The sequence below is a fragment of the Callorhinus ursinus genome, unplaced genomic scaffold, assembly GCF_003265705.2.
Source record: "Callorhinus ursinus isolate GAN/ISIS: 27379988/994484 unplaced genomic scaffold, GSC_fseal_2.0 scaffold8, whole genome shotgun sequence".
NCBI classification, from domain to species: Eukaryota; Metazoa; Chordata; class Mammalia; order Carnivora; family Otariidae; genus Callorhinus; species Callorhinus ursinus.
Window position 1 is genome coordinate 33,485,573 of NW_027397070.1, and position 23,064 is coordinate 33,508,636.

General features: G+C 38.5%; 2 protein-coding genes across 7 annotated transcripts in view; one reads left to right on the forward strand and one right to left on the reverse strand.

Annotated features, from left to right (window-relative positions):
- Positions 1-13,305, forward strand: part of JKAMP (JNK1/MAPK8 associated membrane protein) — a 26,827-nt gene extending 13,522 nt beyond the window's left edge. For all 3 annotated transcript variants that reach the window (XM_025869938.2, XM_025869939.2, XM_073895302.1), the window contains exons 6-7: positions 4,074-4,150; positions 12,364-13,305. In XM_025869938.2, coding sequence (XP_025725723.1) covers positions 4,074-4,150; positions 12,364-12,582 — 296 coding nt within the window. In that variant the 3' untranslated portion in view covers positions 12,583-13,305. The remainder of the gene's footprint in view (positions 1-4,073; positions 4,151-12,363) is intronic.
- A 604-nt stretch (positions 13,306-13,909) lies between these two features.
- The window catches only part of CCDC175 (coiled-coil domain containing 175), a 70,646-nt gene continuing 61,491 nt past the window's right edge, over positions 13,910-23,064 (reverse strand). For all 4 annotated transcript variants that reach the window (XM_073895296.1, XM_073895297.1, XM_025869936.2 and 1 more), the window contains 4 exons: positions 22,561-22,663; positions 19,172-19,215; positions 17,702-17,864; positions 13,910-14,041 (listed from right to left, as the gene is read on the reverse strand). In XM_073895296.1, coding sequence (XP_073751397.1) covers positions 13,953-14,041; positions 17,702-17,864; positions 19,172-19,215; positions 22,561-22,663 — 399 coding nt within the window. In that variant the 3' untranslated portion in view covers positions 13,910-13,952. The remainder of the gene's footprint in view (positions 14,042-17,701; positions 17,865-19,171; positions 19,216-22,560; positions 22,664-23,064) is intronic.

Sequence of the window (23,064 nt, forward strand, 5' to 3'; positions counted from 1 at the left end):
TAATCCTTGAAAAAATATATATTTCCTAAAACATAATGAGTCTTATAAAAAAAAATAAAAATGGGCTTCTTGGAATGGAATAGATATTCTCAAACTAATCAAAGCTGATTTCTATTTAAAGACTACTTTGAATCTGAAGCTTTTAACCTAAGTAGGAATATTTTAAAAACCTGAGTGTAAATTAAAAAACGAACTTGTTTTCACATATAATATATAGAAATTACTGTTTGGATTTTTTTTTTTTTTAAAGATTTTATTTATTTGACAGAGACAGCCAGAGCAGGAACACAAGCAGGGGGAGTGGGAGAAGGAGAAGCAGGCCTCCCGCTGAGCAGGGAGTCCGATGCGGGGCTCGATCCCAGGACCCTGGGACCACAACCCGAGCCGAAGGCAGACGCTCAACGACTGAGCCACCCAGGAGCCCTAGAAATTACTGTTGATAATATATACTAACATATATTATCATTAAGTTATGTCTTCAGTTTTTGAGTTCCTTTACTAAAGCTTTTTAGGTACAGTAAAAGAATCCTCAATATATTCTTTATTTTAATATAGCCATTCATTTATTCAGCAACTATTTAGACTGAATTTTGACTCAAAAGAAGAAGAAAAAGTTGTTAAAGGACTGCATACTAGTAAGAAAGCTATAAGTACCTGAGAGAATGTAGTATAGTACTTACTTGAATATGTGACATTGAATATTGCAGGGATGTTAGATGCCATCTTTTATGGGAAGCCTACCGGGGTACAGAGGGCAAGGTTTCTGGCCTAAAGGAACTAGGAAAGATTGGCATCATTATGTAGCATGGTAATGAATTTGGTTCTGGAGGAGGATGGCACTGGGAAGGTGAGGCCAAGGGAAGAGGAAATTGGGAGACTAGTCAGAGGTCTGTTATCCTACTCATATTCTAGTTTACAGATGTGTTGTTTCAGTTGGCCTGCATAATATTTGAAAATGTCTAGTTCCTTCTAGCTCCTACCATTCCATATTTTCTTAGATTTGGCCCACTTCTGTTATTTACCTGCCTGGCTGGCCTCTGTAGGTGTTTGAGGTTGCTATTTTCTTGCTCTAGGGATAGAGACCTACTCTTTAAGGATTTTAGGCAGAAGAGTGACATGCCTAGGTTTGCATTTTGGAGAGGGAACTTGATAGCAGTGTGGAAGACGGATTGGTGGGGGAAGAGGACCTGGGGAGTCCGTTAGGAGGGTATTGCTGCTAGCCCAGTCTGACTGGCCGAAAGCAGAGAAACACTGGGAATGGAGAGTATTTTGAAGATAGAGTTAACTAAACTAGGTCACTGATTAAACATAGGGGTGAGGGAATAAGAGGAAAATATGATAGAGTAGCTTTTTGACTTAGTAACTGGTGAATAGAGCAACAGAAGCAGATATTAGAAGAAGCAAATAAAATAGGTTGATGAGAAGTGAATCCAGTTTTAGCTGTTCATGGAATATTCACAAAAGTACAGGTAATTATTTATACGAGTCTGGCGCTTAGGAGAGCTGTCTAGGCTGGAAAGATTTAGGAATTGACAGCCCGCACCCTGTGTCCTAGACTACAGGTGGTGCTATTGTGTAGAACCTCCCGAGGGGAAAAAACTGTGGAAAGTGGGCCAGGGTTTGGGATGTTAGCCCAGGGAGACTGCCAGACCTCACTGCTTCATATACTGTAGCTGCCTGTATTGAAAAATGCTTTTTCCCACACTGAACATCAGATCAGATCAGGCTTTGTCAACAAGCCTCTGCTCAAAACACATTCATTGTGAGGATCAAGGAGTTAGTGTTCATTTGCACTAAATATAAATTTATGCATTCTGCTAAGATTAGTCACAGGATATCATACCAACTTGTAATTTTATATTGGAAAAAAAAAGAACAGATAATTTTGGTTTGTAGGAGTGTCTTAGTCACTTCAGACTGCTATAACAGTACCATAGACGGGGTGGCTTGCAAACAACAGAAATTTTTTTCTCACAGTCCTGGAAAATGGGAAGTCCAAGAGCAGGGCACCAGCAGATTTGGTGTCTGGGTAAGAGCCCACTGTGTCCTCATGTGGCAGAAGTTGGTTGGGGGGGCTCTCTTATGTAAGGGCACTAATTTCATTCACGAGGGCTGTGCCCTCGTGTCCTGCTCACCTCCCAAAGGCCCCACCTCCAAATACCATCACATTGCGAGTTAGGATTTCAGCAGGAGAATTTGGGGGGACACAAACATTCTGTTCATAACAAGGAACTGTAAGTGTCTGAGCAAGTAGAGCAGCAAGCGGCTTCTGGTAGCTTTTACGATACCCGGGTCTAGGGAGAGAGACACTGGAGTTATTAGGAAGAGGTCTGTGACAAATTTTACCTGCTTGAAATTATTGAAGCCAGTTTTTAAGTGTGATCTGCATTCGAACCACTAGGGGAACTAAAATGCAGATTCTCAGGCCTTACCCCAAGGCCTAGTTGCTCAAAATCTCAAATTGTTTTACACTCTAGAGTAAGAACCATGCCTGAGCCTAAGACCACCCTCTACTACCCACAAGTTTGGGCCTTGTTAGAAACTTCCTTTCCCTTTTTTTTTTTTTTTAACTTAGATGGCTTTTTACTACTCAGTCTTAAATTTGTATCATTAGCAACATTGTTTATAAATTGGGTTTTTTTTTGAATGGTTGGTTGAGGACCTAATAGCTGTCTATGAAGTAAAATGTTCTAAATGTCAAACAAGGCATTCAGTTATTTAGTAAGTTGGAATTGGGCCCGTATAGATAAGTCAGAATTTCTGGCTTCTGCTTTCTGAATTAACATTTGAAATTGTTCCAGATGGGTTCCACTGCAATGTAGAATGATTAGTGGTTTCATAAATTGAAGTTGTTTTCAAATAATTACATGAAAAATAATTCAAGATTTTATTCTCAGTTTGTTCATTTGTTTTAGTGTGCTATAAATTGAAAACATTTTGGGGCACCTGGGTGGCTCAGTCAGTTAAGCGTCTGCTTTCAGCTCATGTCATGATCCCAGCGTCCTGGGATTGGGCCCTGCATCGGGCTCCCTGCTCAGTGGGGAACCTGCTTCTCCCTCTCCCTCTGCCTGCCTGTCTGCGTACTTGTGATCCCTCTCTGGGTCAAATAAATAAATGAATCTTTAAAAAAAATAAATTGAAAACATTTTAAGAGAAAGGTAGTATTTGGGGCGCCTGGGTGGCTCAGTCGGTTGGGCGGCTGCCTTCGGCCTGGATCGAACCCCGCATCGGGCTTCCTGCTTGGCGGGGAGCCTGCTTCTCCCTCTCCCTCTGCCTGCCTCTCTGCCTACTTGTTCTCTCTCTGTATCTCTCTGCCAAATAAGTGAGTAAAATCTTTAAAAAAAAAAAAAAAAAAGAAAGGTAGTATTTTATAAGGAAAACTTTTGCTTGAAGTAGAAATATGTAGAATTTTGACATAAAGAACACTGAATGATCCATTTGTCCTTTGAGATTTATTGATACATGAACTTTTCTAAAGAGTAATTAAAACTGGATAGCTTTTCTAACCAATGTCCTCCATCTGGACCACAAAACAAAATTATTTGAGTAATTACTTTCTCAATCCTCCCGAGTTTGGTACATACTAGTATTCTAGATGCAGACAGAAGTTAATTCTTTACATTCAATGGATGCCTTAAGGTAGGATCTTCAAAGCTGGGCCAAGGATAGTTTTACATTTTTAAACAGTAGAAAAAAAATTAAAAGAAGAGTAGTAATGCTTAACATGTGAAAATTATGTGAAATTTGGATTTTATTATCCCTAAAGTTTTATTGGGACATAGCCACACCCATTCATTTATGTATTGTCTGGCTGTATTCCACTACAATGGGAACTTGAGTGATTGAGACAGTGACTGTATGGCCCACAAAGCCAAAAGTATTTACTATCTGGCCTTTTACTTCTGTAAAAAGGCTTGCTGACCCCTGCCTTAGGGCATTAGGACTTAAGTCTCTCATAGGACTGGTTGAGAAAGTTTTCACCTATGGGGAGTATTATACTGTTTGAATTTTTTTGATGGTTTATTCAGGAAATTTGTTTAATTTTCATTATTATACCAATGTTTGTTTTTCAGATTATGCCTTCCCATACATTATATTAGTATTATCTTTGGTTACTCTGGCTGTGTACATGTCAGCTTCTGAAATAGAGGTAGGAAATCTTTTTTTCCTTTGTTAAAGGTTTTTCTTTTTAATAGATTTTAGTAACTGAATAGGAGAATAGTACATATGATATGGTACAACTGATTGATTTAGTAATGGCTAATTGATTGGCTAATTGATGGCACTCAGTAGCTTTTAGCTTAAGTTTATGAAAGGTTGTATAATGGACTGTATTTGCTTGGGAAATTATGCAGTAGTAGGCTCAACTATCCAGCATGTTGGAGAAAAAACAATCATTTCACATAATTCACCCACATAGAAAATGTTTATTATTGAAATGTTGAAAGTTATTAATACTATTTTGAAGGAAACATGAAATGCTTAATTGTATATAGAACTAATTTTACACTTTATTTTACAATGGCAACACTGACAGTCAATAATTATATACATTTTGTACTCTTCTATACTTTGTTCCCAATTTTATTTTCTTGATTATGGATGTTTTTACATTTGCACTCTAATATTTTGGTGATTTGGAAATAATGTCATAGTCACATTCGTTTTGATACTGTTCCTATTTTGAGATCTCCATTTTGTGCTTCTTTTTAGTATTTTAGTGAAAGGCCACTATTAGAACTCTGAGTTATTCCTTTCACTTAAAAGGATCAAGTGTCGCTTGCTAATCTAGTGCCTTGGCAGTCTTCAGGTGCATACCACTGTTGATAAGATACATGCTGTCTCATAATTCTTTCATGAAAAAGTTCAACCCAGAGAAAATCAAGTTACATTAGTGAAAGAATGAGAGGGAATGACTTTCAGGTAGAATAATAGTAGAGGAACTAGACAGAATATTTTTATGGTGATTCAGATCTTTTCATTTGTATACTATCTCCATTTCTCCTTTGTAATCTTTAATCAACAATACAGTATGTTTAAAGAAGATAAGCAAATTTTATTTTGTCACTTTTATCCACTCTAAGGAAAGACTTGAGGGAGGAAATGATTGGATATTTAAATAAAATGGAGTTTTTGAATTTTTATTTATTATCTATACTATGGATAGTTAAATTAGCTTGAAACTTATATCTCTGCTTCAGGAATCTCTTCTATATAAAATGTTCATGTACTTCAGTTAGCACTCTATAATGAATCAGAAGTAGGGACCTGAGTCAGGAAAAGAAAATCTAGTTCTAGGTGAGTTGATGAGTCATTTAATAAGAGAGAGTTGGTAACCTACTGCAAATGACATTTTAGTGTGTTTATTAGCACTTTTAGATACTACGTTTATAATAACTTGTTACCTCCAGTTTCTGCATATTAGAGAGCTGTTTAAAGATTGAAGGAAATCAGACTGTTCACGTGTCGTTTCTGCTCCCTCTAATTATCCAGGCAGCAGACTCCCAAGAATACTAGAGATTGAGGAAGTTGGGTGTATATACCTCCTACTTCCTGCCTATAAGACTCAGCTACAGTGGATCAGGGCAGGAAGAAGGCACATCATGTGGAGTTCCCTTCTAGTTCACATCTCTCAGAAGAAACCATAGTGTTTCCAGGGTTGAATGGTGGTGTGGACTAGAATTGAGAGACATGGGCTCCTGTTTTGGTGCTGCCCCTGAATGTTTATTATGGCTGTCGGAAGCCTCAGTTTCCTCATCTGTAAAGTGTAGTGGCTAGACTGAGTGATTTCTTGAGTCCTTTTTAGGTCAAACATTGTGTGATTCTGAGGTTATTGTGTGGAAACAGTACATTTTTATTGAAGTATTAACATACAGTGTTATATTAGTTTGTGTACAATGTAATCATTCAACAATTCTATATATTACTCAGTGCTCATCACGATATGTGTACTCTTAATCCCCTTTTTTCACCCACTTCCCCCTGGTAACCACCAGTTTGTTCTCTGTATTTGAGTCTTTTTTCTTTTGTTTTTGTGCTTTTTATCCTTTGTTTCTTAAATCCCACATACGAGTGAAATCATATGGTATTTGTCTTTCTCACGTAGCATTATACCGTCTAGGTCTATCCATGTTGTTACAAATGGCAAGATCTCATCCTTTTTTATGGCTGAGTAATATCCCATTTTTTATATGTACCACACCTTTGTCCATTCATCTATCCGTGGACACTTGGGTTGCTTCCATATCTTGGCTATGTAAATGCTGTAATAAACGTGGGAGTGCACGTATCTTTTCAGATTAGTGTTTTCATTTTCTTTGGGTAAATACCCAGTAGCGGAATTTGGTAATTCTATTTTTAGTTTTTGGAGGAGCCTCCATACTGTTTTCCACGGTGGCTGTGCCAGTTGGCATTCCCAGTGCACGAGGGTCCTTTTTCTCCACATCTTCACCAACGTGTGTGTCTTGTGTTCTTGATTTTAGCTACTCTGACAAGTGTAAGGTGATATCTCATTGTAGTTTTGATTTGCATTTCCCTGATTAGTATGTCTTTTTTGGGAAAACTGTCCAAGTCCTCTGCCCATTTATTTAATCAGATTGTTTCTTGGGTGTTGAGTTGTAGAAGTCATAGGAGATATATGTATCCACATTCATATTAATATATATGTCCATATATATTAATATATATATATCTCCATACCCATATTAATCCCTTATCAGATATATCACTTGCAAATATCTTCTCCCCTTCATTAGGTTGCCTTTTTGTTTTGTTGATGGTTTCCTTTACTGTGTAACAGCTTTTTGTTTTGGTGTAGTCCCAGTACTTTGCTTTTGCTTCTGTTTCCCTTGCCTGAGGAGACCTGTGTAGCCAGTGTCAAATTACTGTCTATTTTGTTCTAGGAACTTTATGGTTTCAGGTCTCACATTTAGGCCTTTAATCCATTTTGAGTTTATTTTTGTGTATGGGGTAAGAAAGTGGTCCAGTTTCATTCCTTTGCGTGTAGGTGTGCAGTTTTCGCAGCACTATTTATTGAAGAGACTGTCTTTTCCCCATTGTATATACTCTTGCCTCCCTTGTCCTAGATTAATTTACCATATATGCATGGGTTTATCTCAGGGCTTTCTGTTCTGTTCCACTGATCTGTGTGTCTCTTTCTGTGCCAGTACCTTACTGCTTTGATTACTACAGCTTTGTAGTATATCTTGAAATCTGGGATTATCATAACTCCAGCTGTTTTTCTTTCCCAAAATTGCTTTGGTTAGTTAGGATTTTTTGTGGTTCCAAACAAATTTTATGATTATTCTAGTTCTGTAAAAAAATGTTGTTGCTATTTTGATAGGGATTGCATTATGTAGATTTCTTTGGGTGGTATAAACATTTTAACACTTGGATCTTCCAATTCATGAGCATGGAATTTCCGTTTGTTTGTGTCACCTTCAGTTTCTTTCATCAGTGTTTTATAATTTTCAGAGTACAGGTCTTTTGCTTCCTTGGTTAAGTTTATTCCTAGATGTTTTATTATTTTTGTACAATGTAAATAGGATTGTTTAATTTCTCATTCCGCTACTTCGTTATTAGTGTATAGAAATTCAGCAGATTTCTGTTCATTAATTTTATATCCTGCAACTTCATTGAATTCATTTATCAGTTCTAGTAGTTTTTTGGTGGCATCTTTAGGGTTTTCTGTATATAGTATCATGTCGTCTGCAAATAGTGGAAGTTTTACTTCTTCCTTACCAATTTGAATTATTTCTTTTTGTTGTTTCTGTGGCTAGAACTTCTGTACTCTGTTGAATTAAAGTGGTAAGGGTGGATCTCCTTGTCCTGTTCCTGATCTTGGAGGAAAGGCCCTTGGTTTTTCACCATTTAGTAAGATGTGAGCTGTGGGATTTTCATATACAGCCTTTACTATGTTGAGGTACCTTCCCTCTAGACTAACTTGGTTGAGAGGTTTTTATCACAAATGGATGTTGTGCCTTGTCAGATGCCTTTTCTGCATCTGTTTAGATGATGCTATGGTTTTTATCCTCTCATTAATGTGATGTATCATGTTGATTGATTTGCAAATATTGAACCACCCTTGCAACCTGGAATAAAACCCACTTGATTGTGGAGAATAATTTCTTTATTGTTCCATTTAGTTTACCAATATCTTGTTGAGGATTTTTTCATCTATGTTCATCAGAGATACTGGCCTGTAGTTTTCCCTTCTTGTGGTGTCTTTATCTGGTTTTGTTATCAGGGTAATGCTGGCCTCATAGACTATATTTGGAAGCTTTCCTTCTCTATTTTTTGAAATAGTTTGAGAAGAATGGGTATTAATTCTTCTTTAAATGTTTGGTAGAATTCACCTATGATGCCATCTGGTCTTGGACTTTATTTTGTTGGGAGTGTTTTGATTACGGATTCCGTTCCATTGATAGTAATTGATATGTTCAAGTTTTCTGTTTTTTCCTGATTCACTCTTGAGAGGTTATATGCTTCTAGGAATGTATCCATTTCTTTAAAGTTGTCCAATTTATTGGCATCTAATTTTTCATAATATTCTCTTAACATCCTTTGTATTTCTGTGGTGTCAGTTATTTCTCCTCCTTTTCTAGTTTTATTTATTTGAGACCTTTTTTTCTTGCTGAGTCTGGCTAAAGGTTTATCAATTTTGTTGATCTTCAAAGAGCCAGCTCCTGGTTTAACTGATCTGTTCAATTTTTTTTTTAATCTTTTTCATTTATGTCTGCTCTAATCTTTATTATTTTCTTCCTTCTACTGGCTTTGGGCTTTGTTCTTTTTCTAGCTCCTTTAGGGGTAAGGTTACATTGTTTGAGATGTTTCTTATTTCTTGAGGTAGGCCTCTATTGCTATAATCTTCCCTTCTTAGAACAGCGTTTGCTACATCCCAAAGATTTTGAACCATCGTAATTTTCATTTGTCTCATGTATTTTTGATTTCCTCTTTAGTGTCTAGGTTGACCCATTAATCATTTAGTAACATGTTATTTAGCCTCCATGTATTTGTGTTCTTTCTAGACTTTTTATTGTGATTTCTAGTTTCATACCTTTGTGGTTGGAAAGATGCATGATATGATTTTGACCTTTTTAAGTTTATTGAGACTTGTTTTGGGGTCTAACATGTGATCCATTATGGAAAAGATCCCATGCGCACTTTGAAAAAAATGTGTAATCCACTGTTTTTGGATGGAATGTTTGACTATATCTTTTAGGTCCATCTGGTCTGATGTGTCATTCACAGCCATTGTTTCCTTGTTGATTTGTCTGGATAATGTATCCATTGATGTAAGTGGAGTATTGAAGTCTCCAACAATTACTGTATTACTGTCAGTTTCTTCCTGTCTGTTAATAGTTGCTTTATGTATTAGGTGCTCCCTTTTTGGGTGCATATTTATAATTGTTCTACCCTCTTGTTGGATTGTTCCCTTTATAATTATGTAGTATCCAGTATCCTTTTTGTCTCTTGGTACGGTCCTTGTTTTAAAGTCTTTTTTGTCCAATATAAATATTGCTAACCCAGCTTTCTTCTAACTTCTATTTGCATGATGTGTTTTTCTTTCCCTTCACTTTCAATCTTGCATGTGTTTAGGTCTGAAGTCTGTTAAACACAGCACTTAGATGGGTTGTTTTTTTATCCATTCAGCACCCTATGTCTTTTGATTGTAGCATTTAGTCCATTTATAATAGGTATATACTTACTGCCATTGTTACTTGTTTTACTGTTATTTTTGTAGTTCTCTGCTCCTCTTCTTTCTCTTCTCTTGTGGTTTGATGCCTTTAGTGTTATGCTTGGATTCCTTTCTATTTGTATATGTATTACAGGTTTTTGATTTGTGGTTACCATTACATTCATATATAACTTCTCATGTGTATAGCAGTCTATATTAAGTTGTGGGTCACTTTCGTTAGAACCCATTCTAAAAGCACTAAATTTTTACCCCTGCCATGTTTTATGTATGTGATGTCCTACTCTACCTCCTTTTGTGAGTCCTTTCACTGATTTTTATAGATATATTTGATTTTACTGTTTTTGCATTTTACTCTCCATACTGGTTTTGTATGTGGTTAATCTTTTATTACATGTTTGCATTTACCTGTGACATTTTTTCCTTTCATAGTTTTCTTACTCATTATGGGTTTTTTCCCACTCAAAAGAATTCCCTTTAACATTTCTTGTAAGACTGGTTTAGTGGACGGGGAAACTCTTTATCTCTCCTTCAATTCTGCGTAACAGCCTTGCTGAATAGAGTATTCTTGGTAACAGGTTTTTTTCTTTTAAGCATTTTGAATATATTGTGCCACTCCCTTCAGGCCTGCAGAGTTTCTGCTGAAAAATCCCAATAGGCTTACGGGGTTTCCCTTATGTGTAACTGCTTTCTCTTCTCTTGCTGCTTGTAAAATCTCTAGCACTACTTTTGCCGTTGTAATTATTATGTGTCCTGGGTTTTGTCAGCTGCTGTCTGTGCTGCCTGCATCTGGCTGTTTTCTTCCCCAGATTAGGGAAGTTTCAGCTTTTATTTCTTCAAATAAATTTTCTGTCCCTTTTCTCTCTCCTCCTCCTGGGATCCCTATTATGTGAATATTATTAGGCTTGATGGTGTCACTGAGTCCCCTTAACCTAGTCTTATTTTTTATTACGTTTTTTTCTGTTTGCTGTTCAGCTTGGCTGCTTTCCATTACACCAGTCTTCCAGATCACTGATCTGTTCTTCTCCTTCCTCTATTGATTCCCTCTAGTGTAATTTCCATTTCACTTATTAGTTCTTCATCTCCAACTGGTTCTGTTTTATATTTTGTATTTCTTTATTGAAGGTCTCACTGAGATCCTCCCCTCAATTATGACCATTAGTTATCAGGCATGTTGCTTATCTCTCTTTCATTTGGGACTTATTCCTCAGTCTCCTCATTTTTTCTTTTTCTTTGAATTAGAAAAGTCAGCTACATCTCCTGATTTTGAAAGTAGTGGCCTTATGAAGAAGAGGTCCTGTGGCGCAGTGCCCCCTGTTCACCAGAACCAGGTGTTTCAGGAGTGTCTCCTCTGTGGGGTACATGGGCCCTGCTGTTGGGGCTGAGCTGTGTTTGCCTTCAGTCCAGTCAGTTGCAGTGACCTCCTTCACCTGCTTAGGGCACACCAGGCAGGGTTTGGTCGCTCTGCTGTTAAGATGTCAGTCTTGGGCCACCGAGGGCCTGTAGCTGGGGAGGATTGGCAGCCAGACCAGATGCCTGACCCCCTTCTGTCTGTTGGGGCTGCAGGTACACCACTCTCCAGGGCACTGCTCTCCCTTCCCTGTCCCTTGAGAGGTTTTTGCTGGTTGGTGGGGCTGACAGTCACACCAGATGCTTGTCCGCAGTCTTTCTGTTGCAGCGACCATGGCACTGATCGGCAGGGTACTTCCTCTGCATTTTCGGTTATAAGGTTTGGCTCTTGGGATTTGGGGCACGCTGGCGTATGTGATTCTCTTCCCCTCTCCCCGGGGTGGGAGCCACTTTGGAGTGGTGCCATCTCTCCCGGGGTTGCTTGCAGAGTGTGTGGGGGCAGGAGCTGCTTTGGAAGGTACCTGCTGAGTGAATCTGCAAGAGAACATGGGTTGGGTGTGGTGCTAGCAAGCTAGGTGGAGAGTGTTCTGCTGGTTCCTGCAAGTGTCTGGGTATGTGCTAGTTCTTTTGTTCTTGGAGAAGTTGCCTAAAGATCCCTACCGTGCACGTTCTGAGATTAGTAAACCACCTTCACATATACCCCTGGTGCTCTTCAAACTGCTGCATTTCTGCTAGGTTGTTATGCTGGCTCTTTTTTGTTTTCTTCAAATTTTTATTTAAATTCTAGTTAGTTAACCTATAGTGTAATATTGGTTTCAGGAGTAGAATTTAGTGATTCATCACTTACCTGTTATGCTGGCTCTTAATGGCTTGGGAGTACTCAGTTTCTCTGTTATCTTCTGGCTCTCCCGGAGCTAAGTGCCCCTGATTGTAAAAAACTCTTAAGGCCCACTGGGGGACTCATTCTCCCAGTGCTGGACCCCTGTGCCTAGGGTTGCTGGCGTGGGGTCTGATCATTTGGTTTCTTCTGGTTAGTCTCTCTCAGGGCTTAGTTCCTAACTATGTCCCCACCCTTCTTACCCTTTCCGATGTGGCCTCCTCTCTACAATTAACTGTGGAAAGTCTTCTGCTGCCAGTCTTTGGGTCATTTTCAGAGTTGGTTGCACTGATGTGTGTTATCTCAGTGAATCCATGGGATGAGGAGAGCTCAGGATCTTCCTATTCTGCATCTTCCCAGCAAATAATGCATTTTAAATTATGTAATAAATTATCTAGCTTATTCAGCCCAATAATTTGTTTTCTTTTATAAAATTATATAGAACTGCTATGATCTTCTGGTGAGAAAGAAAAGACTTATTGTTCTCTTCAGCCACTGGTTACTTCACGCCTATGGAATAATATCCATTTCCAGAGTGGATAAACTCGAGCAGGATTTACCCCTTTTGGCTTTGGTACCCACACCAGCTCTTTTTTACTTGTTCACGGCAAAATTTACCGAGCCTTCACGGATACTCTCCGAAGGAGCCAATGGACACTGAATGTAAAATGCCAAAAAACCTAAAAAGTGTTCTTAGTAAAAAAAAAATATAAAATGCATTAATACTCTTCTATTGTACATGGAGGTAAGATTGAGTTTTGTTTTTCTGTTTTTGACTTAACAGACTTTATGGTTAGACTTGGAAAATACAAAATGCTGTAGTAGTCTGTTACATAGTATAATACACTGTATACTTTAGCACTCTATGACACTACCAGCATGTTAGGAAGCACTTGCCTCCGGCAACAACTTAGTTATTCTTTAAAGCAAAATCATATTTCTCTATTTCTTGACAAGTATAATCTGAAATCCTTAGCATTGGCCTAATTGTGCATGTCTGTTATATTTCAATTTGTTTTTCAAGTATAATGAATTATAAGGACAAACATACCTTGTGGGTCTGATAGCAAACATGGAAATGAAGTATGTTGTTTGTTATTTATTTTTACCAGTACAGTATTTTGATTATAAAAATAGAGTATAATTTATATAATAGGTTTTCTGTTTATAAGTAGTTTGGTTGAAGACATCTTCTGATTATTGTTTCTGTTAAGAAAAACAAAATGCTTACATTTTGTGTGCTTTACAAAAAATGCTTTGCAAAAAAATCTCAGATGTTGACATTTAATTGTATTTTGCCACACTAATTGTGGAAATAATTCAGACTATTAAGTAGTAAGAGGAGTAGTTCTTTCCCAAATGAATAAATACATGTATTCACATAGTCCCTTCCTCTTTGGTCTCATTTTTGAAGGATATATGCACAGTGTCATATTTTATTGATCCTGAAACTTTTTTCACATTGTGACATCTCTGAATTAGGATGCATCTTACAACGGATGCCTTCTTTAAATACAGAATATATACAACATATAGTTTTCCTTGATAGGTGTGTGCTGCGAATTTTATGTTCGGAAGCTTTTAAGAGATTCATATGGAAGCAAAATAAAGTTTTTTGGCACTTAACCTAATAATCTGACCATTTTGGGGTGCTTGGGTGGCTCAGTTGGTTAAAGCGGCTGCCTTCGGCTCAGGTCATGATCCTGGAGTCCCGGGATCGAGTCCCGCATCGGGCTCCTGCTCGGAGGGGAGTCTGCTTTTCCCTCTGACCCTCCCCCCTCTCATGCTGTCTCTCTCTGTCTCATTCTCGCTCTCAAATAAATAATAAAATCTTTAGAAAAAAAAATCTGACCATTTTATCCATCTGTATTGTTTAGAAGGTTATTTACCGATTCTGTTTAGTGGGGGATTATGCAGGTTTGTTAATCAACTTAAGACATCCACTGACCATTGCAAAATATGAAAGAAAGTGCACTCACTTGTTTTGTAGTTTTGTTTTTGCCTTTTAAGTTCACAGCAGGTGTAGCCTTGTTATTTTAGTTTTTCTTTATTAATGTTTTTCATAGTACATTCAACCCCCTGGGGATGGACTTTTTTGAAAGGAATGTGTTTCTTCTTTTCTGTAGGAGTAAAAATGTGAAAATTCTGTGTATGTCACACAAGTTTGGGTTGTTATTAGTGTACATTAAAATTCTAAATTTCCCAAAGAATCCTCAATTGGACAATTGTATAGTATGGGACTTGGTATGGGGAGGGGAAGGGAAGCGTAGGGAGCCATGTATCTGATTACCAGGACCATATCTGTCCCTCTACATTTGGAGCCATTTTAACAGTTATCTTCTCTGATCTGTTCTAGCAGAAAAATGCATATGCAAGTAATTATAATTCTTCAAATGCAGAGTTTCAGGAGTACTTAAACATGTATCTGCGTTTTTAATTTGCTTTAAGAACAAGACCAGAACAATTCATAGCAACTATGGTTGCCAATGTTACTAAATGATCTGTTAAATCGTGATCATTAAAAATATAAACAAATCGCCCTACTCAACTTTGTTCAGTTTTTACTTAGATCCTTATCGGCCATTACAACTCTGCTATAGTGTGTGGTAATTATTTGCTAAGCAGTGCTGGATAGGTAATTTAAAGGTCAAAATATTTTTATTAATTTGGGTCAGTTGATAAATTTAACAACTACATGGTTGGTTATATATTTGTCTAAAACTGTTGGTTTGCAAGATTTGGCTGCCCATTGGAGCCCACTGGAGAGAGGCCTAAAACATGCCTGGGTCTGCCCCGAGAGATTCAGAATTGGTCTAGGGTACAGGCTGAGCAGAAGGATTTTTTAAACTGATTCTAATACTTGAGAGTATGGCCTAAACTCTTCCTTAATTTTTCCAAGAGACCTTTTGAAAATTTTTCAGCAAATGATTTTTAAAGTTATTTCTTACTGAAATTTTGATTCTGCTTTAATGTTTCTTTTCCAGAATTAAATGATCAAACTATAACTATCAAGTCCTTTTTATCACCATAACAAAAAGATAAGTGACAGTGTATACAAATTTGGTATTTCTTTTAAAATATCCCTCAGCTTAAAAAAAAGTCTTCTTTAGCACACATATCAAGTGAAAATGTTTGGTTAATACACAAATTATTTATCTGTAACTTAAGTTATATAAGACTTGGGGGACTTTTAGAATTTTAAAAGTTATTTTTAATACTTTTTAAAAAATAATCTATACTCAGTTACTATTTGATTTAGGAATACATCTTAAGAATTAACTTGTTTACCTTTTATTTGCAAGAAGGAATGTTAATGCAAGATGAAGTCTGGCATTTTAAGTTGTGACAAGCCTGTCCTCCACACGTGCCATTCGGAACCCCCATCAGATACCCACTCAGCCATGCTATCGCAGTCCTCGGCCAGAGCACGTCTACTGCCCTTTCAGGAAGACATCCCTATGTATTCCTAACACCCAAAAAAGACTTAGAGATGCCTCTCTTTACCCTCTCATAGCCACTCACTAGAAGGAGTCCCTTGTATTTGAATCCGCTATTTCCTTGTTTGTTCTCACAGTATATGCACTTCGAGGTTCAGGGACCAGGTCTTATTCAACTTAGTAACTGTAGCATTCGTTCTCGTGTCAGGCTCAAAGGTGCCCCATGTGTTTCTGGAGCTGGTGCAGTGTTCCCGAAGGAGAGGGCCAGGACCTGCATGGCTGCAGTGACAGATGATGTCCAGAAGAGGACAGGCAAGGGCTGTTGAGCTGGAAGAGATCAAGGGCTTCTCTAGAAGTCCCATCCCTGAGAGCAGCCATTCAATAGGGAAAACCCAAAAGCTAGATTACAGGTGGCTCAGAGATGGTCAAGTAATCCAAGGAGCCGAGGCTGACTATCACCTCCCACAGGAGGGCGCAAGATTTCAAGCGATCTGAGGAGTGCCTAATTTGGGTCTGATGCTTTGTAACTTGCTGTTAACTATCCATATTTTACAACCAGGGAAACGGGGGAGTAGAGGTTAAATAACACGTAAGACGCAGAGCCAAGATCTGAGCCCAGGCCCACTCACCTTCAGAGCCCACATAGTGCCAGTGTTCCGGGAGCAGAAATGAGTGAGTTAGAGAAGCCAGAAACCTTCCTTGTGATCTCAGCTCCATTTCTGGTCCTTCAGAGACCTCTTCCCCATTCCTTAACTAGGGTCAAGTCTCTTTCCTGGTTAGGTTCTCTCATAGTTCTTTTGGTCCACCTGTAAAATCCCTTGTTATAGGGATTTTTACATACATTTGTTTGATAACTGATTTTCCCACTATACCAGGAGCGGGAAAACTACAGCCTGAGGAGTTCTCTGACCCACAAACTCTGCAAATGACCACTATCTTCCCTACTTTTTGACCCTTCTAACCTTGGAGCAACCAGAGAAAGCCAAATATGCTTACTAATCACATAGGATGTCCTGCTCCTAGTAAGCTGTACCCAGGCTCCCCATGCCAACAACCTCCAATCACAGCACAGCTGACACCTTCCCTTTTCTTTCACAGTAAACCTTTCCCATCCCCTGCCTGCCTTTGGATCTCTGCCCAAAGCAAGGGATGGTGACTTGTACTCCCTTGCTGTACCAAGCTTTATGCCTCAGCTTGTTTGCATGTAGTTGGTCTTTATTTCCACACTACAGTTCTCTACTTTCCATATAAGACCATCCTCAAAATACATAAAAAAAAAAGGGGGGGGGTGGAATATGGTATTACTCAATGGGCTTAGCTTTTCAATATCGTCTATTTAAATCTGTTCCAACATAAAAGATTCCATCAGGTTTCAGACAAAAATGGAGGACTCGCTCATGTGAAAAAAAGTGCAATTGACACTTTGAGGTGATTTAGCTCTTAAAATTCTGCTTGATCTACAGTTGCTGGGGATGGTCTGACTTACCAAAGACAATTTTGCCAAGTGACCAGGGCCCACCAGGGACCTGCTATGCACTTACACATGATAACTATCACCAGGCTTGAGTAGCACCACAAAAACAGCTTTTTGGCTGATAAGAGAGTTTATCCACAAGAGTCTTCATTGGTCACGAAAACATTCTTTCTTTTGTCAAGCAATACCCTCAGAACATTGGTTTCACCAAATACTGGAATTTTTTCAGTCCTATCACTTTCTATCTCATTTCACTTTCTACAACTCACCTTTAAAATTGCTTATCTAATGGTGACATTCTTTAAAATGAAAACTCAATAACCTTACTAGGTGATGCTTTCATTTTACCACTCGCTCCTACACTCCATTCTCCCCCTTTCCCCAGTCCTTTCTGCTGCCACCAGCCCACCTTCCCCAGGGATTCCACCCCTGGCTTCTCTGGGCTGTACCTGTGCAGGAATTGACCTCCTCTTCCCACCACAGCCAGAACCTGGACAGAGTTCTGTCACCCTCATGTGTAACATGACATATCTTCTGTTTACGAAGATAAGGAAGTGTATAAAAGGATTTAAAAAGACTTCTTTGGAAATGTTTAAAATAAAGCTTCAAAAAATCAGAAAAATTAAGATTCGATTATTTAGAAAACTCATGTAGGTGGAAGGGAGATTTGTCCAACACTGTTGCATTACCACGTTTGACCCCACAAATGAGAAGCAATGTTTAGGTGAATGTGACATAAATTGGGGATGGATTATTAGGGATAATTATGTGATTTGGTTAGGTTTTTTAAAATGCCTTTTTGATATTACTGGTTACAGTAAAATAACAAGAGGTTCTTTGTAATCCAAAGCTTTTGAGATGTTACTTACTATGGAGGTCTATTTCTGATTCCTGTTCCATAAGAAAATGCAGCTCTTCAAGATTCCCTTGTAGCCAAGTGCTGATACGCTCAATGTTTTCATCTCTTTCCTTCAGCTTCTCTATCAGGTTTTTTATTTCTTGCAAAATCTCATCGCCGCTGTTTACCAGTTCCTTTAAAAAATAATATTTTGGGGTGTGCGAATATAAATTCCAGATAAGTAAAAACATTCTGAGTGAATCATATCCAAGACAAAAATATATATGCAAAATTGGTACTATTCATGCAAAATAAATGTCCATAGCACATTCATAAAGTTCTGTAGAAGATCTCAGAAAAATGGATTAGCAAATGAGATAATTTAATGGAATGCTCACTGAACTCTTAACTTTGAACTGGGTAGGATGGTGGTGGTGGCAGTGAGGGCATAAGAAGCCAGCTCACCTTCAGAGCCGCACGGAACTGCACAGCATATTCAGCATGGCTTACAGCTGAAGAGAAAAAACTTGGGAACCAAGCTGGATCTGAGGTTTAAATCCCCATAAGTTCATTAACTGTTTGGTCTTGGGCAAAGTTACTGAAACTCTGAACCTCAGTAGCTTCTTCTGAAAAAGGTTAAAGGCTAAGAGCCAGGATCATATGTAAACTTTAAATACTCAGAAAAGTGGCAAAGCCAGGATTTAAACTCCAGCCTACCAGACTTTATAGTAGGGAGTGGTGGAGAAGGAGCAGGGCTGGTAAAACATGGAGGACAGATGGACTTCAGACCTGACAACTTTGTCCTAAAAATAGTGTGTGTTCAATTTGTGTTTGCAGGTGGGGGCGAGATGTCATTCTCCTTAACCAAATTGGTAGAGTAGGAAGACAATCTCCCAAAGGGTTAAGATTTCATAGTGACATTTGGCACCACTAAAAATAAGACAACAGTTCCAAATGGAGTCACTGAGGCTAAGCCTCACATCACCAAACAGAATTGATTTAATTACAGTTTTGGCTCTCTCAGAAATGGAATCTTACACCAGTCAGTCAGGAATCACCTAATCAGCACTAGTTAGGTCATCTGCCTAATAATCCCTGCCATCCCCTAAAGGAACGTAATCTGCAATAACCAACCTGCTTTTTGTGCTTAGTATAACTTCTGGGTTCCTGCTCCCTTCTGCCTATAAAAGTCCTCTGTTTTGTATAGCTCTTCAGAGCACCTTTTAATCTGCTAGCTTGGATGCTGCCTGATTCATGAATCATTGAATAAAGCCAATAAGATATTTAAAATTTACTCAGTTGAACTTTGGTTTTTTAACAATACAAAGCACACGTGTGTGAAGATATGGTTGTACTAACACTGTCACTCCCCCCTCAATCCTGACCTCCTACCTTGTGCAGGTGCACGTGTACACACACACACACACACACACACACTTACTAGGTAGGTGAATATTTTTAGGAATGTTATATTTATGGAGGAAAAACAAAAAAAGCTCACCTTAACTGTAGTCTGAAATTCAGCCCACAAATCCAAATACTGTGCTAAAATAAAAGATTTTTAAAATGCAAAGGTTACAGAAATAATGTGAAAATTTTTATGAAAGTAAGGCTGTTATTCAAAAATTGTGTTTATCTAAAACTTTCTACTTCTAAAATGACAGAATAACTGGATCAGACTTGCCTTCCCACTGTAAACAAGGAGGAAATATATTAAATATTTTATTACTTATTTTTTTTAGTAGGCTTCATGCCCAATATGGGGCTTGAACTCACATCCCTGAGATCAAGAGTCACATGCTCTTCCGACTGAGCCAAGCAGGCGCCCCAAATACATCTGTTTTAATACCCAGTTTGCAGGTACTGGAGAATGGGCAGCACAAAATGGGATACCTGAAAGAAGGGTGACAAATGAGGCAAACCTTTGATCACTCGGCTCTCTGCAGGAGGCGAGTTCCAGACCCAAGTGCAAGCAGAACAAGGCAGGTTTGGACACAGACACAAAAATCTGTACAAAGATTAGCAAATTGAATCCAGCAATATATAAAAACAATAATAGCTTTTGAACAAGCGGGTTTTATCTCAGCAGATTGGTTTAACATTCAAAAATGAATTGGTGCCATTTACCATCCTAACAGCATAAAAGAGAAACCCCACAGGCACTGCACATTTTCATGACCAACAGCTTCCAATAAGTATCTTGGATGCCCAAGCCCGGGTGCTCCTGCTTGGCACCAGTCTGCAGGTTTTGTCATGCATCATTCCTAGGGAAATTAAGTGCATCTGTGCAACTACACTGGGTGACAGCACCTGCAATTTTGCATCTGGTTTCCTCCACACTTGCCCCATGCACCTTTTCCCTTTGCTGATTTTACTCTGTATCTTTCAGTGTAATAACAACTTGAGCCTGGTGAATCCTAGCTGATCAGTGAGCCTAAGGATGGTCTTGAGGACCCCTAATACAGCACCTAAAACCGCAAAATCTTGCTAAGAAAAATAAGTTCTAAATAAATGGAGATGTATACTGTGTTCTTGGATTGGAAGACTTAATTTTCTTAAGATGTCAATTCTCAAACTGATTTACAGATTCAACACAAACCCAATTAAGATCCCAGCAGGTATGCAATTATAGATTAATAAGCTGACTTTAAAACTTGTATGAAAATCAAGGGACCTATAATAGCCAAAATCATTCTAAGAGAGAAGCACAAACATGGAGAACTTATGCTACCTGATTTCCAGGCTGAACGTGAAACTACAGTAATCAGGACAGTGTGGTATTTGTATAAAGTTAGAATAAGGAACAGACTTATAAAATTGATTTTTGAAAAAGTTCGGGTAGTACAATGCTAAAAAGATAGGCTTTTCAAAAATGATGCTAGAACAACTGGATATACATAAGAGGAAACATGAAATTCAACTCTTATTTCACACCGTACAAAAACGTGAGCTTAAAATGAATTGGAGGGGCGCCTGGGTGGCTCAGATGGTTAAGCGTCTGCCTTCGGCTCAGGTCATGATCCCAGGGTCCTGGGATCGAGTCCCACATCGGGCTCCCTGCTCAGCGGGAAGCCTGCTTCTCCCTCTACCTCTCTCCTCTCTCTCTCTCTCTGTCTCTCATGAATAAATAAATTTTTAAAAATCTTTAAAAAAAATGAATTGGAGAACTAGACATAAAAGCTAAAACTAAAAACATAAAGAAAACATAGGAGAAAATCTTTGAGAACTTGGCTTAGGCAAAAATGTCTTAGGACACAAAAAGTACTACCCTTAAAAGATGAAATCGATAAAGTGACTTTTCCACAGGAAAAACTTTTGCTCTTCAAGACAATATTAAGAAAATGAGAAGTCAAGCCTCATATTGAAAAAGGATTCATTTCCAGAATACATAAAGATTTTGACAACACAAATAACTCAAAGTAATGAGCCAAAGATTTGGACAGAAATGTGGCAGACTGTATTTTCCAGAGATGGCCCCACAATATACTCCATCCCACATGCTCTTCCCACAACGTGATGCTGATGCCCCTCCCATTAGTGGTGGCTTCTTTGTCCCCTCCCCTTGTACCTGGGATGTAAGCTTTTGGAACACAGCAGGCCAAGCAACTACATGGAGACTCTGGCTGTGAGCCAACAGCAACACCAGTCACACTGAGTAGGTGTGTCTTCGGATGACTCCAGTCCTCAGCTGCTGAGTTACCCCCAGCCATCAAGTTGCCCCAGCTGATGTCATGTGGAGCAGACACGAGTGGTATCCACCAGGCTCCGACCAAATGACCAATTTAGGAGCAAAGTAAATGATCTGTAATATTTGTTATGCTGCAATAGATAATAGGTTCAAGACACTCCATAAAGGATGAGATAAAAGCAGCCAAAAAGCACATGAAAACAGCATCAGTCATCAGAGAAATGCAACTAAAAATCACAATGAAATACCATTATAAAATGGCTTAAATGTTAACAGTTTTTAAGTGCTTGGACAATTTTAAATGGTGAGGATGTGGACTATCCCATTGCTAGTGGGATGAGCAATTTGCACACCTACTCTGGCAAACTGTTTTGGCTGTTTCTTATAAAGTTAAACATACACTAACCATACACCCCAGCAATTCCACTCCTCAGTATTTACCCAAGAGAAATGAAAACAAATATTCACAAAAATACATGTAAGCAAATAGTAACCAAAAAACTGGAAATAATCCAAATGTCCTTCAAATGGTGGATGGGTAAATAAAATACGGTACAGCTACATAATGGAATACTACCATACAGCTATAAAAAGCAACAAAGCAATGATACGTGCAACAACATGAATGGATCTAAAAAAAAGTCTCCTGAGTGCAAGAATCCAGGTACAAAAAGGTGAGTAATCCATCATTCCATTTGTATCTAATCCTTAGTGACAGAAAGCAGATCAGGGGCACATGGGTAGCTCAGCTGGTTAAGCTTCAACTCTTGGTTTTGGCTCAGGTCATGATCTCAGGGTGTGAGACTGAGCCCCTACATCAGGCTCCATTCTCAGTGTGGAGTCTGCTTGAGATTCTTTCCCCCTTCCTTTCCTTCCCTCTCTGCTCTTCCCCCTGCTCTTGTGCTCTCTATCTCTCTCTCTAAAATAAAAAAATAAAACCTTGAAAGAAAGAAAGCAGATCAATGGTTTCCAGGCACTGGAGGTAGAGTGGGAAACCAACTACCAAGGGACATAAGAGAATTTTTCAGGGATAAAATGTTCTCTATCTTGGTTGAAGGGGCAGTGGTTACAGTGGTACATACATTTATCAAAACTTGTTGAACTTTGATGGGTTCATTTTATCGTATGCAAGTCAGTAAAATTTATTTAAATAAACAAAAAAATTTTTTATATGTTCAGATCACCCCTAACACATCACTTACTCTGATGAGCCGTCAGTTGACAAGACAGGTCACTTGACATGGACTTGAGGTAGTCTTCTCCTTTTCTGTATTGCTCTATCTTGTTCTTCATGTATGCAATATACTGGAAATGAAAGACATGTGATCGCTTTAAGCAGTTTAGTTACCGTAAATTAATTATCCATGCAGTCATTTGGCACACATCTATTGATTCTTCACACTGCTGACATTTCTCAGGACAAAGGTTTATAGTGGTGAGCAGAGCCCTTGTCAAGCCTACATTCTGGTGAGGGAGATAAAGGATCCAGCTTCCCAGTAAACACTTAAGCACCCAAATAAACATGGCATTCTGAATATAATTTGCCACAAAAAGAAATTAAAAGGTATTCTGCCTAAATGCATTGTGCCCACAAACAAAAAAGTGTTCTGTATGCAAAATATGTATGCAGGAAATGTACCAAGGCAGCCATGCTTCCAGACTGGAGGAGTTCACATAAGACTTCAGAGAGAGGATCTCTCAAGCCT